At 40.2% G+C, this 17255-nt stretch overlaps 2 protein-coding genes and 1 pseudogene across 7 annotated transcripts in view; all 3 read right to left on the bottom strand.

The window, feature by feature from the left end:
- The window catches only part of DPY19L4 (dpy-19 like 4), a 71565-nt gene extending 70873 nt beyond the window's left edge, over nt 1–692 (bottom strand). Inside the window, exon 1 of the mRNA XM_028533692.2 lies at nt 566–692. Coding sequence (XP_028389493.1) covers nt 566–581 — 16 coding nt within the window. The 5' untranslated portion in view covers nt 582–692. The remainder of the gene's footprint in view (nt 1–565) is intronic.
- Nucleotides 693–4482: 3790 nt separating this feature from the next.
- LOC114514828 lies at nt 4483–11606 on the bottom strand (annotated as a pseudogene).
- Nucleotides 11075–17255, bottom strand: part of ESRP1 (epithelial splicing regulatory protein 1) — a 55271-nt gene continuing 49090 nt past the window's right edge. For all 6 annotated transcript variants that reach the window (XM_028534041.2, XM_036031258.1, XM_028534043.2 and 3 more), the window contains one exon: nt 11075–12557. Coding sequence is in view for 3 of the 6 variants with exons in the window: in XM_036031258.1 (XP_035887151.1) it covers nt 12540–12557 (18 nt within the window). In the remaining 3 variants the exon portion in view is untranslated. The remainder of the gene's footprint in view (nt 12558–17255) is intronic.

Below are 17255 nucleotides of genomic sequence, written 5' to 3'. Positions count from 1 at the left end.
TTAGCCCTTCGACTTTTGCCATCTCCTCCTACCCTGTAAGTGAACTGGGCCTTCTTTAGTTTCTGCTAGTTCAGCCCCTCCCGATTCACCTTCCCACGTTTATCCCAAATCACTGCCTCTTGTTGCACCCTTCGCGTGCGAGTCCGCTCACCCGGTGGTTTTATCTGTATCCACAGCCCTCTAAAGAGCGCACTCAATGAAGCACATCTGGTTAGACAACCATCACTTTCAAACAGGCACTCAGCGCCTAAACTTCCACCCTCTAAAACTGTGTCCCCCACCCCTTGCATTCGCCGCCCACAGCCCCCGCTCTCAACCACTCCCTCCACAGCCTTTGCTTTTCCAACCCGATTCCCAACTTTCTTGCCACCTCCGCCAACAAAACTTAGGGTCATCCACTCCGCTTCCTCTGAATTTCTCCACACACCTTCCTTCTCCGCCCCTCTCTTTCCCGCCCGTCCCGCGCGGCCGCCCGCAGCCCAGGCCTGGGGGTCCCCCTTGCGCCCCTGGCCCTCTTTCCCGCGACCTGGAAAGACAGTTACAGCGCTGGACCCCGGCCTGTCACCTTCTTCCTCCGCCATCGTTTCTGCGGAGGCCGGGGCTCCGGCGCGGCCGGGAATCTCCCGCCCTCCGCGTCGTCGAACCCCTTGGTCACCCAGGGCCCACTCCCCGCCGCTGCCGCCGCGCCCCCACTTCCTGACCAGGCCCCCTCCGGTGTCTCCGCAACCGCGTCCCCCCGGGCGGCCCGGGAACCAGAGTGCCGGGAGCGGAGAGCGGCGGGCGGTTTAGACTGACGCGCCTGGGCCTGCGCCGGCAGGAAGGGGACTAGATGCTCGGGCACCGCCCACGACCGGCGCTGCCCGCCCCCTCCCGGGACCCGGCGGCTAGTTGGCTTTGCGGCAGCCCCTCCCTCTGACGTCGTTACCAAAAAAGGTGGGAGCTCACACGTACTTTCCGTGACTTTTGGGATTGCACGCGGGGAGGTGTAGAATATTGTCCGGCTCACCTTCCAGATCTAGCCTCCGTCTCCGACCCGTTTTATGGAAAGGGAACAGATGCAGGATGGAGGTCGTAAAGGAGGTCAGAGCTAAAACTGGAACCCAGGACTCCTGCCTTCTGAGCGCGGCAGAACACTCATTACGGGTTGGAACTTAGATTTAGTAGCCGCTTGACCACTACAAGAAAGAAGTTTGTACTTGGACCTTAGTGTTTTTAACCACCCAAACTTGTTAACCAAGTACATTTTCATTTCATGATATTATTTTTTAAAAACAATAATATTATCGTTTATGCAGGGGGCAGGGTGTTTTTAGATATTCCACAGCAATGGAACATACTTCGAACTTGTTAAACTGTTTATGCCTTCACTTTTATTAAATATGACCTTCTGAAACAAACACCAGGACCTTTCCCCTAACAGTACTTCAAAATAAATTTAGGGATTGACAAAATGCCAATTTTAGAGCAAGAGAAAAAAAAAGCATAAGAACTCACTGAAGTCATGGGATAATTCTGGATGGACCATTCTTAGCAGGCAGCAAAAATCTCCTAATAGCACTTTTAGGATATTTAGGGATCCAGTTAGGGGTCCGGTTAGGATATTTAGGGAGCAAACTATCAGTTTTCAGTATTGTGCAAAAACAGTTACAGTTCCAGGAACTCTTTGTGTGTGCCTTTGGTTGCCTGCAAATATGTTGTCTTGCTGTCAAGCAACATTGGACACGAATTAGGGACACTGTGGAGTAATAGTGTCAACAATAAAAGAAAGAGAAAGAAAAGAAACACCATGACAGGTACCAGTGCACAAGAAAAGACCCCAGTTCAAAGCAGAGCAAATAATGTGTGGATGTTGAAATCTCTAAGATATGTCTGGGTCTATGGACGTGAGCAGAAGATACCAGAGTGTCCTGCTTATCAGATGAGCTACTGCAAGAGTTCCACGTCATGGGAGAACAATACAGTGCCCACTGAGGACCACTGTTTTCCAAGTCAAGGGTCTTGAGGTGATGTCCATTCCTCCTATATTTCCTTCATAATCATTTCAAGGTGTCTGATGGACTTAATTATAAATTTGCCTGTTCTATACAGTAATGGCTAAAGAGAAGAAATAGCATCTCACGAAAATATGAAAGACACAATTCAGTCTTCAGATAGAAATCAGTGGAATCGTGATTGTATTCCCTAGTAGACACATTCTTGCCTTGACCCCAAAACCTCCACATAAGGATAAGAGACTGGATCATTCTATCCCCAGACCAGTATAATTTTGATATGAGAGGTATAGGCCATTTTTTTATTCAAAATATATACTTCATTCAAAAATACAGAATCCTAACTGTTCATGGCATTGCCTTGCATTAGGCATTATAGTTGACATTTCAGTAGGCCATAATTCCATAAGACCAACTGCTTCCAGATGGTAATGCATATAGCTAGTGGACACGTGGTCATGAGATGCCTTCTGATTATATTGCAGCTACCACTGCAAACCAAGGGCTTCTAGTTTACAGTCCAAGTTTTGAAGGATCATTTTATTACCCTTTGCCACACCTTGACCAATCTTAACACCTCACATTTTCTCACATGGTCTTTTATTTAAAAGAACAATATGCTTTTTGCTCCCTTTAGAAGTTTCAGGAGCCCTTCTGTATGCAGTGGATATTTTTAGGAAGTGTTATGAAATGTTCTTTAAGAAGTTAAATCTTTAGAAAATGTAAATTAGGAGGTTGTTGTGGTAAACTGGGTAAGAGATGAAGCTTGGCATAAGGCAGTAGAAATAAAAATGTGCAAGGAGAGTGAACTAAAAAAATGCTGGAGGTAAAAATCTATAGGGCCTGATGACAAACTGGATGTGATAAATGAGTTGAAGATGATTCTTGAGGTTTCTATTTTAAAATTAATCATGTGCTTTCTCTCTGCCACAATGCACTGCCAGGGTACGAGAAGAATATAAAGCTCCAGAGGACTTAACTACTTGAAACCAAAAAATACAGGCAAAGGCTGTTTCAAATATATTCTGCTGTCAAAGATTTCATCTCATGTAATTAATGAGATTAATGTAATGTAATCTCATTTACATTAATGAGATGATTAATGTAAAATCCTTGTATAGTTCAGCTTTGCTTCTATTAAAGATAAGGAATTTTGCTTCATTTTTATTATGTAATAAAATCTTAATTATTCATTGGTTAACAACACCTTTAAATTATTTTTCAATGTCCTGTGTGAAGTCTGAACCAAATGTGATTTGTCTTTGAAAACTCATAACACCACTGGCTGGCACAGCTCAGTGGATTGAGTGCGGGCTGGGAACCAAAGTGTCCCAGGTTCGATTCCCAGTCAGGGCACATGCCTGGGTTGCAGGCCACAGCCCCCAGCAACCACACATTGATGTTTCTCTCTCTGTCTCTCTCTCTCTATCTCCCTCCCTTCCCTCTCTAAAAAATAAATAAATAAAATCTTTTTTTATTTATTTTATTTTATTTATTTATTAGATAAATAAATAAAATCTTTTATTTTATTTATATATTTTTTAGAGAGGGAAGGGAGGGAGATAGAGAGAGAGAGAGAGAGAGAGAAACATCAATGTGTGGTTGCTGGGGGTTATGGCCTGCAACCCAGGAATGTACCCTGGCTGGGAACCGAACCTGGGACACTTTGGTTCCCAGCCCGCACTCAATCCACTGAGCTATGCCAGCCAGAGCTGTTAAATAAATAAAATCTTAAAAAAAAAGAAAACTCATAACACCCTTGCTGCCATTACATTCCAGCTTGTATTTTGGTCATGTTTTTCTCTATTCTTTCAACTCTTTGAAAACACATTGTAGGCAAGTATTTTGAGAACTGACTTAAGTTGTTGATAATAGTAAACATTAGCTGTGGGTGTGGCTTAGAAGACTAACATGGTAAGTTGTATACTTTCCACTATCCATGAGAACCATTGTTTGATTTGAGGCTATTTTGTCTTAGTTTGTCACTAGTTTTAATTATGACTATGGGTTAATTGGGTTTTTCCCCTATACCTTTTCTGCAAAAAGGTGGATAAAGAGTACATTGTCAGTTGCTCCTGCCAAGCAGGCCTCACTTGTTCCTTGTTATCTGAAGCTGTGCTTCAGTGCCTCCTGAATACATTTGCCCTATTAGACATCATAAGAGTTTTCTGTCTTCCTTTCCACTGACTGGGAGGGCTACAATTATACAAACCGAGTCAACTGTGGACTACATAATCTTCCCAAGTGGGTCACATTAAACAATGTGCATTCTATTTAAAAAAAATTTTTTTTAAACATCAATGTGTGGTTACCTCTCATGCTTCCCCTATTGGGGACCTGGCCTGCAACCCAGGCATGTGCCTCGACTAGGAATCGAACTGGCGACCCTTTGGTTCACAGGCCAGTGCTCAATCCACTGAGCCACACAAGCCAGGGCTCTACTTAAATATTTTTCAATTGGGCATATTAGAAATCTTATGGCATTTTCTTGTCAACCATCAGTGGCATTTTATTTAGGTTTCTCTGTACTACATAGGTATTAACTTCCCTTCTCTCATCATCCCCCTAAAAAAGTCAAAATGACTTCTAAAAAACTTAACATATAAAAATCTCTTAGTTTCTTTAAAGTCTTATGGTTTAAAAAAGTTTAAGTGGCACTTCTTTATGAGACTACTGCTTTTCAAGGTGAATTCATAGTCTATTCTTATACTCACTACAGATTTCTACTCCTTGCTAGGGAGGAAAATGGTCAGTGCTTCTGCTTGCTTTTAGTAAATTCATTTCTTGATCATTACACATTATCATTCCCCATTTGACACCTTCTTAGGAACTTGATTGTTGGATGCATCTTTCATTTGGCAAAAATCCAATGAGGCTTTGCATGGGACATCTAAGTGCCAGAAACAGCAGTGTTGGGTGTTCTGGTTGGGAAGGAACATATGTAGAGAGATGCAGACATTGACAGGATGAACAAATGACTGAAATGGGGTGTGCACAGAGTTCAGAAGGCTGATAGATACTACTTGATTTTGAATTCTGTGGCTGTCAGCCACCAAAGACTGCAATGTACTGAATGTAAATCTCTGTAGAAAGAAGTTTGCTTGGGCACAGCAAAATGATGGAGTTGGCTTTTTTTTTTTGTTCCAAGTGTATCAGACACACAAGAAGGAGCAGTATGGGTTGTCTGCAGTGACCAGTAACCTGTGTATGACCATGCATGGGCATTGCTGCAAATACTCCGTCCACTTAGGCTCCCGGAGAAAAGAAGCATCCTATTAAACACACCTCCATCTCTAAATTACCTCCTCAGCTTCATGATTTGCAAGGCTGAAATGAAGTTTACAGTTATGTGTCCTTCTAGGTCATCTGGAAGCTGGTTTGCTGGGACATTCCAGGAGAACTTGTGTGCCTGAGAACAGCAAGACTACCCAGAACGATATGCCTTGATGATCTTCACATCATCCACAAGGCAGTTCTGGAAGCTTGTTTCCACAATTCCTACTCGATTCCCCATCCCTATACCCTGATACACATGGCCAAAATGGTGTGTTTGCCGTCAAGCCACTGAGTGGGAGTTAGGGTCACAAAGAACTGGCTTCCATTGGTGTCTGCCCCTGCACTGGCCATTGCAAGAGTTCTAGTCTCTGTGAAGTTCATCTTCAAACTGCTTGCAAAAGGTAGATGTACCACTTTAACCTGTCCCTGTTGGGTCACCTGCCTGGATCATGAAGACTTTGATGGTGGGATTTGGTACCATTCTAGTAACCTCCACGAGCTAGCTCAACAAAATTCTTACAGGCCTTTGGAGCATGCTTCCAGTACAGCCCCAACACAGTGGTCCCCATGCTTGTCTCCAATTATACATTGGGCAGGGGGTAGAGGTGGGGGGGTTGGGGAGTAAAGTAGGTGAGGGGTGAGGTGGGGGTAGGACATCGCCACCACCATAAGAGAGACAGTGGAATCTTTCTCCAGCCAGGACATTTTCTTTAATAGAATTTTTTCTAGAGTTTAAATTCCTCTAGGAAAAGATTTTTGACCAAATTTCTCATGTGAAATAATACTTCTAATCTTGTTAGAATCCTGGATAAGCACTCTGACTGAAGATAGGGCCCTGAGAAACCATACTACATATCCAGTGGATGGCAGAAGCTGAAGTCATCATGTTTAGGTAAGTTTCAACCAACTCTCTTTGGGTATGTACAATATTAAATCTTGAATATTTTTTAAATAACGCTAAAGAAAAACAAATTTTGCTGTTTAGCAACATTTAAACTAATAAAAAATTTAAAAAGAAAACTGTATAGAATCACATTAGATTTCACTTGCAAGAACAAATATAAATCTCTTTGTTCAACCTGTCATATATATTGCAAGCTCTGGCGAGTCACTAAGGAAGGATACAGTGGGAAGGAAGGTACTGTGGGGGCTAAAAAAATAGTACATTTTCTCCCACCTTCTAAGTTCTAGCTGGGTTAATAATCAAATTAACAGAGACAAACAAGAGAAAAATCAAAACTTAAAAATGCACATGGGAATTCACACAAGCATGAAAATTCCAGACAGAGGCAACATTGGGTATACAGGACATTTTGGACACAGGAGAAAAAGGGGGAAACGAGGCATTAGAGTTCAGAAGTGAGAATGGCTGATGTACAGGTGATTGAGGAAGAACAGTACATGGCAGAAAAATTCTTCCAGGCAACTCAGAAACAGTGGGGCACAGGGGGATCTCGCTAACTGGCCCCTGCCTGAAGCCCTCTTGTTTACCATGCTTACTTCAAATTAGGCTGAGGCAAACATCCTAAGATTATTCCCTTTCCGAAGCAGGTTTTTCTATCTGCATCTCTGGGGCAGGAAAGTGGGGAGGGGGCCAAAGGTTCTTTGAGTCTTGTTTCTTCATGAACAGCTTAAAATCAGTATCCCAAAAGGCAGCCTTGGTTCCTTTCGATACACACTGCCCTGAAGGGAGTTACAATATGGGGAAGCTGTTTACAGGGAGATCTTACTGAGTCCAGTGAGTCAGAAGAGGCCTTCCTCAGAAAAAAATAAGATTTCTGGGTAGCAGTTAGTGAAAAAAGGAGTAACAGGGGAGGGGAGGGTGTTTTGGGCAGAGGATGCAATGTATAAAACATTCATTCCTGCAAAGAACTGGAAAAAGTATAAAAAAGTGTAGAGCATGAGGGGAAGAGTACCTTGGAAAAAGCTCAAAAAGTAGGTAGATAGGAGTCCGCTCATACAATATCACACAGTTAGAAAGGTGTGGATCTTTTCCTATAGCCAATGGGAAGCTTTAATAAAAAGATGTGAAGAACACGTAATCATCATGTCGTGTTCTTATCATACACACAAAGAGAGTGGGAAGACATTTTTGGAGGGGATGAATGTTTGTGGCATCAATTGTGGTGAGGGTTTCACTGGTGCATACGTATCTCCAAACTCATCAAGTTGTGTACATAAATATGTAGTGTTTTGTATCTCAACCATACCTCAATAAAGTGGCTAAAAAGAAAATAACATATAATCAAGTCTGTGTTTTTAACTTAAAAAGCATGCTGGCAATAAAGGAAAAGATAATTTGATGCAAGGAGTCCAATATCGAGGCAAAAAGAAACCTGGTGAGATGCTGGTGACTAGGGTGGCGAGGAGAGGAAGCATGAGTTTATTATCTTGGACCCGTGACAGTATACAGTGCTGGTTCCTGAAGTAAAGAGAACACAAGTGGCTGATTTGGGGACATAGAAAAGTTTTATTTGAAGTATGTTGAATTTTAAATGCCTGGGGAACGTCTGAATGGAAATGTCCATTACATTGTTGGGTTTAAACATTCCTTGCTCAACAGGAGTATGGAGGTCAATGAATGGGTTTGCCCAGCAAATGAATAGATGGAGAAGGTGGCTGAGGAAGGAACCATGAGAAACACCATCAGGTAGGGAAGGATGAATCACAAAGGAGGCTGAGTTCCACATATTTTAAAATATTCTTTTAGTGTTTAACTCTATCACACAGGTTTTAGTTGTGAAACACTGGCTCAAATTCCAGTAACAGCAGCTTTGTAACCCACTTATAAACATTCACTTTTATAACAGCAACAAATAATTCAGCTTCTGAAGTAATGGCATGCTGGTAATAAAGTAAAATGCAGACCAAAGGAACACTACGAAGCCCTACTCTGTGACACAGCAATGAACTACACGTGGGCAGTGCTAGAAGAGGCAGAGCAGAAAAAGGAGCAACTGTGAGAGTGCTAGCCACATCAACTAGTCTCCAAATCTTACTTTATCTTCCAGATCCCTTCCTTTACTTTCCATAGTACCTACAATAGGTTGTTGTGAAGATTCATTTAACCAATGCAATGCTTATTATTATGGAGCATATATGTTCTCAGTGGTTTTAATTGTATCTTCCAGTGTAATGATTACCAGCTTGGATTTGGGCCTCAAATATCCCTCCACCTTTCACGTGAATGAATTGTGCTGAACTACATTGAATAAGGACATTTGCCCGTTAACATAGCTGTAAGCCAGGGGGATGGCCAGTAGTTTGCTTCCGAACCCTTTTTCCTAGGCCCACATCTTGCCCTTTAAAACTCAACCAAAAGGAGGAAGCCAGCCCTGACCAGTGTGGCTTGGTTGGCTGGGCATCTTCTCACAAAGCAAAAGGTCACCAGTTCAATTCCAATCAGGGAACATTCCTGGGTTGTGGGTTCAGTCACTGGTTGGGGTACATGCAAGATTGATGTTTTTCTCCATTTCCCTCCCTTCCTTACACATCTCTAAAATAAATAAGTACTTAGAGAAAAAGAAAGGAGGCAGCAAAAATGTAGATAGAAAAACAATTTTTTCCCCAAAGGCTCACACTTAGTGCTGTTACTCCTGAATTTCATCCTGGTAGCTTCGTAGTCCTCAAACTTAAATTCTTTTGTCTGGCCTGTGTTTCCTCCTATTAGCTGGACTAGAGAATGAATTAGAACATAGTTGTATTGATTCAACTTTAAACACAAGACATTCATAAACAGAATATTCTACCAGTTCAATTCTGTTTTTATTCTTCTCATTAAGAGTATCACCTGCTATGGTGGCTCAACTTTAAGCTTGACCAAAAGAACTTGCTTTGAAATACAACTGTGTGGAAAGGAAGGAAGACTGGACTGGAGTCCATGACTGCTGAGGCTGGATAAAAATACACGGTGTTCTTAGCCTATCTACTTTTGTACATATTTAAAAAAAGGACTTTCCCAAGAGCTGAGGAATACATGGAGAAATTGTATAAACCTAAAAGATAGACCTTGGAAGTGTTTTTTAATATATTCCAATCTTCTTTATTCCCATTCTCTTACCCTTCCCTATCACCCTTACTCCACATTCTCCTGAGTGCTTTCTTTTCTGCTACGTGAAGAGCAGCTACCAAGGTACTATTTCAGGGAGCTAAATAGAAAACCTGGCTGGGGTGGCTCAGTGCACTGAGTGCCGGCCTGTGAACCAAGGGGTTGCAGGTTCAATTCCCAGTCCAGGCACATGCCTGGGTTGTGGTCCCGGTCCCAGTAGGGGAGCCCATGACAGGCAACCACACATTGATGTTTCTCCCCCACCCCCTGCTTCCTTTCCCTCTCTAAAAATAAATAAAATCTAAAAAAAAAGAAAAAAAGTTTAGCTCAGGCAATTGTTTTTGGTGAAGGCAGGGAAGACCTGAGCAACATTAAAAGCCTGACAGATATTGAAGAGTAACATGAGTCAACTCAGTGTGCCTAGAGAACCCTGCCACTTCCTTGCAGATGATAGCAGAGACCAAAAGTCGAGGTATAAATGTGAAAACAATTTGTTCCATTTTTGTAAATGACAATGGCAAGGACTGAGACCGGAAAACTTCCCCAGGTGCTTAACTCTATTCAGTGAATGCTTATCAAGAGTAAATTGAGTGAACAGAAATGTACCTGACACTGAGTAACATGCATGCATACTTCCTGCCTTTGTGGTTATAATAGAAATTCAGAATTGATACACTTGCAGTCTTTTTTTTTTTAGATGTTATTTTTATAGAGAAAGGAAGGAAAAGAGGAAGAGAGGGAAACATCAATGTGTGGTTGCCTCTCAAGCACCCCCTACTGGGAAGCTGGCCCGCAACCCAGACATGTGCCCCAACTGGGAATCAAACCAGCGACCCTTTGGATCGCAGGCCTGCACTCAATCCACCTAACTACATCAGCCAGGGTCTGTACTCTAAAAAAAATTGTTTAATTGACTTTTGGAGACAGAAAGGAACATCGATTTGCTGTTCCACTTATTTATGCATTCATTGGGTCTTCCTTGTATATGCCCTCACTGGGGAGCGAACTTACAACCTTGGCATATTGGTTTGATACTCTAACCAACTGAGCTTACTTGGCCAGAGTCAATACATTTGAAGTCTTTAACAAAAATAAGTGATACAATACATATAGCTCGAAAATGGGGTATGTCTGTCAAGGCTTAACTATGGTCCAAAAAATGGACAGAATCTGGACTAGACGATATTAGAGAACTCAGGAAGGACAGTGACTGGAAAAAAGGAGTATGTGAAGTTCAGAAAACACTAAAGATCCATGGGTGCCCAACCATGAGGCCCAGGATGGCTATGAATACAGCTCAACACAAAATTGTAAACTTACTTAAAACCTTTTTATTTATTTATTTTTTTGCGCATCAGTTTTCGTTAGTGTTTGTGTGTTTAATGTGTGGCCCAAGGCAACTCTTCTTCTTCCAGTGTGGCCTAGAGACCCCAAAAGGTTGGACACCCCTGTTAGGACTTATTAGTTTTATGTGGCTTTAAGTATGTTTTCAAATTGTTAAGCAAAATATTTCTAGGAAATAGATTTCCAGGAAATGCAAGGACTAAATATTAATATCTAACTGCCTAATAGTTAAAAATGTCATAAAGCTTCAATAATTCACCCCTTAAGAACAGTCGTACTATACCTGGATGATAGCTTTTACAAATATTATACTTACGGTAAACTTAGGGAAAAATCTTACCACCACAGGAAAAGATAGCTTACCTATGTCCTTTCACCATTATTGTAGTTCTACTAACAAAAAAGAATGGAAACATTGAGATTGAACAGGCCAGTTTTATTATCAAATGTAAATATTCTACAAAAATTCAGTAGTATTGTAAGTATTATTGCCTATCAAAGTCTTTCAGAGCTTTGGGCAGACAGCATCTTAAGGCATCAAGTATTAAGAACTTTTTTCTGATCTTAAGTGCCAGTTATCCCCAATTTTCACACAGAATGGTTTTGTTTTTTGTTTCCTTACTGCAGTTAAAGAGCCATTCCTGGGCAGCTGAAGAGGGGATGTTTGGTTTTCCCAGGTGTTAGTCAAAGTAAATAAAATTAACAGCCATGGAAATCTGCATGGCATTGCATTCAAGCAAAGGACAATATGAGTAACTTAAATGTGCACTAAGTTAATTAAATCCTATTTTCCTCTTTGGAGTAACATGAGGCAGCTGTACTAGCTAGCTAGTGTCTAATATTGCACTTCTGTAGCAAGCATAAACACAGCTAAACACATAGTGCTAAATACCGACAGCATCAGTACCTGCTCTAACCGCATCAGTGTTTACCTCTCGGTCTAGCATGCTGACTATAATCCTATGCTTTAAAAAGTTTTAATTATATGACAGTTAAGGAGTTAGAGAAGGTTTAAGGCTATCTTAATATACACAAGTTCACTTCAGTTAGTACACTGCTTTCTAGAATACATTGTTCAAATATTCTCATTTTTGTCATATTTAAAACTATGGAATTTCTCTTATTAAAGTCCAAACCATCAATAATGGGAAAAGTACAATATAAAATAATACATATGAAGCCACAATATTCAGTTACAGATCAAACTAGAAATAACTAACTACATGTAGCTGCTTCATTTTTGGTTTCGCATTTTGGCCCCTAGTTCATTTATTTACAATTCATACCTGCTGAGAAAAAAGATCCCACTTTCAAACTATGTATGTTTTGTGGTGGGTGCGCTATTTCTAATTTATTCCAAGTTGTTTTAAAAAGTGTTTTGTTTTTTTAGCTGTTAAGACATCATGATGGCCAAAAGACTGAGAAAATATTAGTTTTATTTCTAAAGTTTGGGATTCAAGTATTCCAAGAACTTATTCTTGAATTACTTAGTAGGGCATGATTGTGTAGAAAGTAGGGAGATAGAGAACAGTGGGAACACACAAAAATGAAGTTTCCATAACAGAGTTCCTGGTGGAGATAGTAGACATAAGTGGAGTGTTTTTCCCCCCACAAGACATCAAACTTAAGAAATACCTATGATGCCATGTTGGCTGGAAGTAATAGAGACATCCAATTTTCAATTCACATTTTAAATGCAACCAGCAGGGAGCTAGGCATGCTGCTTGCTATAAGGATTTGGCTTCACTGGCTCAAATTTTTCACTCCACCAAAAGATAGGGCCCAGGCCCCTGTCCAATCACGTTTGCTGAAAATACTGCAGCCTGAGTGTAGACAAACTTCCCGTGATGTTGCTAGACGTTGTCTTGTGTCTGATGGTTTCAGACAGCTTTCAAACACTGAAAAAAATGAAAAGGAAATATTATAGTCTCTAAAGTCGTCAATTCTTAACAGCCATAAAAATTATTTTGAATTCTAAAACATCTAAAAGCTTTCAGGTAGTCCACATTTTTATTTTGCACACAGTTGGCATTTACAAAGCAAATTCTTGGGGAGTACTGTGTTGGCAAATAAAGGTTATGTGATGACTTCCATTTCGACGACTTCCTACCCTTTGGATTATCGTGCATAGAATAACATGTGTGTTTCCACCTCTCTACTCGACTCAACCCATTTGTGGACACTGTTTTACTTGGTCCTTAGTCTGGGTCCCTAGGTTATCACAGCATTCCTCTGATATTAGACATTTAATATCATTATTAATATTAATAAAATATTTAATTATTAAAATACATTAAGACAAATGTGTAACATTGAATTTCAATAACTTCAAACAAAAATATTTTAATTAGTATGAAGTGCTGAGGCAGGACACTGTAGCACTCATAATCTCCCCATGCTAATGACTGTTTGATTAGAAACCTTTAGATGGGTTAATTTATTTCACCCTCACAACTACCCTATTAGATTAGCATATTTGCCTGGTGGGAAAATTGAGGCAAAGAGCAATTAAACCAATAGTTGGCAGATTCAGTATCTAAATGCAGTATTTTACTCATACCCCACACAAAAACTTTAAAATAAAAAATATTGTGCATACTTCCACATGTGAATGAAAATCCAAATAAAAAAGTTCTTCAGAGTTCAGTCCTGCTCATGTGTCCAGTTTGAAATCATGGCCAAGATTAGACTTACTTTAAAAACAGATCCAAAAATTGGTACAAATTTAAAATCAAGTAATTTAAAATAGTGAAATACTAACTTCTGGTCAGGATGGAGGCGTAGGTAAACACAGCTTGCCTCCTCCCATAATCACAGCAAAAATTACTACACTACAGAACAAATACTACTACCCAGAATCATCAGAAAATTGAGCTGTACGGAAGTCAGACAATGGAGGAATTAAAGAAGCCACATTCATCCAGACTTGAAGGAGGGGCAGAGACGTGGAGACAAGGAACAGGTGGTCCCACATTCACATGTGGCAGATAAAAACAGAGAGGGATACCTTGGGAGGGAGGGATCCCAGTCCCACACACCAGACCACCCAGGCCAGGGTTCCAGTGGCAGGAAGGTAATAACTTCTGGCTATAAAAACCAGTGGGGGTTGGGGCTGCAGAAGAAACTGTGGGATTCTCAGGCATCTCCTCTTAAAGAGCTTGCAGTGGACTTAGGACTTATAGAGACTCACTCACTCAGGGCTTCAGCACCAGGGCAACAGCTGGAAGGGTATCAGTATATACTGAAGTATCTGGCATCAGGGTGAGTGCCAGGAGACAGCTTCCTCCAGGACAAAACTCCAGAGGTCAGGTAGCAGCACTGTTTCCTCTCTGAGCCCTCCCCCACACAGAGCCACAGAGCAGCAACTCAGGTTGACCCATGCTGGTAATAACCTAAGGCTTCACCCCATCCAACTTACTGGGACCCTTTTCTACAATAAGCTGTGCTACTAGGACAGGGAGTCAAAGCAGCTCTGCCTGGTACATAGAAACAAACACAGGGAGGCTGCCAAACTGAGGAGACAAGGAGATATGGTTCAAATGAAAGAACAAATCAAAACTCCAGAAAAAGAGCTAAATAAAATGGGATAAGCAATCTATCAGATGCAGAGTTTAGAACACTGGTTATTAGGATGCTCAAAGAACTTATTGGGTACTGCAACAGCACAAAAAAGACCCAGAAAAAAATGAAAGTTACTAAGTGAAATAAAGAAAATCTACAGGGAACCAACAGTGGAGTGAATAAAGCTGAGAGTCAAATCAATGATTTGGAACATAAGGTAGGAAAAAAAAATTCAATCAGAACAGCATGAAGATAAAAGAATCCCCCCCCGAAAAGAGGAGAGCCTAAGGAGCCCCTGGGACATCTCCAAACATATCAACATCCAAATCATAGGGATGCCAGAAGGAGAAGAGGAAAACCAAAAGCAAGAAATCAAGAACTTATTTGATAAAAATAATGAAAGAAAACTTCCCTAATTTGGTGATGGAAATAGATATACAAGTCCAGGAAGCTCAGAGAATCCCAGACAAGTTGGACTCAAAGAGAACCACACCAAGACATCATAATTAAAATGCCAAAGATTAAAGATAAAGAATCTTAAAAGCAGCAAGAGAAAAGCAGAGAGTTATGTACAAAGGAGTTCCCATAAGACTGTCAGCTGACTTCTCAAAAGAAACTTTGCAGGCTAGAAGGGACTGGCAAAAAATATTCAAAGAGATGAAAAGCAAGGACTTACAACCTACTCTATCCAGCAAAGCTATCATTTAGAATGGAAGGGCAGATAAAGAGCTTCCCAGACAAGGTAAAGCTAAAGGAGTTCATCATCACCAAGCCATTATTATATGAAATGTTAAAGGGACTTATTTAAGAAAAAGAAAATCAAAACTATGAACACTAAAATGGCAATTAAGTTCACAACTATCAACAACTTAATCTAAAAAAATAAAAACTAAGCAAACAAGCAGAATAGAAACTGAATCATAGATATAGAGAGCTTTTGGAAGGTTATCACTTGGTAGGGAGAAGGGGGAGAATTCATGAAACGGGGAAGGGATTAAGAAGTACGAATTGTAGGTACAAAATAGACAGGGGGATGTTAAAGAAGAGTATAGGAAATAGAGAAGCCAAAGAACTTATATGCACGACCAATGGACATGAACTAAGCGGAGGCGGGGGTGGGGGGGAGACAGTTGGATGGAATGGTAGGTACCAGGTAGAGGGAGGCCAAGGGGGAAAATTGATACAACTGTTATAGCATAATCAATAAAGTATACTAAAAAATAAAAAATGCATTTGCAAAGGAAAAAAATAATTAAAAAATAGTGAAATACTATTGCTAGATTTTTTAAATGTGTTTTATTTTTATTTTTTAATTTAATTGTTGTTCAAGTAGTTTTCTGTCTTTTACTCCCATGCTGGCCAACCCCACCCCCCATTAAAAATGTTTTTTAAAATTTTTAAATTTTAAAAGTGGTGGTTATTTAGCACATAGTATAAAATACTGTGTGTTCAAAGCTTCTTTGATGCTAAATACAGATAAGACTATATCTACCAATGACTTAAAAACACTATTGTCTACTATCTATTTTTACCCCTCTTTTGGCATTATTACTTGAATTTTCCTTAAATAACTGTCTCCTTGCCCTACCTCAAGCCCATTAAGAGGCAACTTTAATACTGAGCACAACAAAAGACTGAGACATAGCCAGTTAGAGCCCTGTGTGTTCCTAGCCATAGTGGTGTCAGAGTAGTACTTAAGCCAGGCCAGTGAAGCCCAATTCCTGGATTGCTTCTGGAGTTGAGATGAAAGGTTGTATGCCAGGAATTGCTGGAGGTACCACATGGACAGAATCTGACTGAGATTGAGCCCGTGGACCCACCTGATTCAGTCGACCCTGGGCATCTCAGTCATCAGTCAACGAAGTCCACACTGCCTGCCCATATTGTTATTATTCTAGTAGGAATCATCACCACTGTAGACGCTTAAAATTACACTTCACATTTTATGAAAATGTGAAAAAGGCCAGGAGAAATAAAAAATATTTAACATTCCTGAACATGATTTTTAATCCTAGTGGTATCCAATGGAATTTTAGTATTTAACAATGAAATGGCATATAACTAGCTGCTTGCAAAAACACAAACAAAAATAAAGCCCTCAGACTTGTAAGGAGAAAATGTTTCCTATTCCCATTTAGCTGCAGAAAAGCAAACACTATTATGCAAAAACAATTTTGAAGTTGTAACAGCAAACCTCATGAATCTCCTTCCTTTCCAATAAGCCATCTTAAAACATTTTGCACTAAAAAACTGTCATTGAAAGTACTGTGTACAAGGAATGATTGTAAGATATCTGAATTTCACCAACTGCTGTTATGTCCTTGAGAATGAGCCTAAACCCCTTAAGAAGCCTGAAATCCTGATTATTTCTTTATAGTAATTTTGACATATCTTTTCTGAAAAGTCATGTGTGAGATTTCTTTGTTAGGATAGAGGAACAGTTTCTTCTGCCTTATATAAAAAGTAAAATCCATAACTCAGATTCTGTAATCAAAGAAAGTTTTTTGATAGCCTTTTTGTCATTTAAATCAATAGACTCAACCCTTATTCAGCTGTTCTTGCCCACTAATAAAAATAAATACTGTTTAGAAAAGAAAGAGAGAAACCTTGTCTAATTTTGAAAGCTGCTTATTTACCCAAAGACTAATAGATTTTTTGGACAGTAACTAAAATGTTGTCACTGTATCCCCTACCCCGAAATCAGTTATATTGCACAAGACAGTGATCATTTTCAATCTGCAAAGTAATCCAAACTATACACTTAAGAGGCCAGGTTTAAAAAATACTTTCCAATAGAAGCTACAGAGGGTTTTTGTTTGTTTGTTTGTTTGTTTGCATAAAACTTAGCTGTTGTGACAGTGCCAGGCTTACCACGTTACAAAAGTCTCCAAAAATACCTGGTATGGGCAAAAGTTTTTGCAAAAGGCAAAGGATATTATGAAGACTTTGTTTTATACTTCCTAACTCCCAGAACTGTGGGAAAGTAAATGTTTGTTGTTTATAAGCCACCCAGTCCATGGAATTTTGTCATGATA

Source organism: Phyllostomus discolor, chromosome 7, assembly GCF_004126475.2.
Source record: "Phyllostomus discolor isolate MPI-MPIP mPhyDis1 chromosome 7, mPhyDis1.pri.v3, whole genome shotgun sequence".
Classification (NCBI taxonomy): domain Eukaryota; kingdom Metazoa; phylum Chordata; class Mammalia; order Chiroptera; family Phyllostomidae; genus Phyllostomus; species Phyllostomus discolor.
The sequence above is the reverse complement of the archived record's forward strand: the minus strand, read 5'-3'. Positions and strand labels throughout refer to the sequence as shown.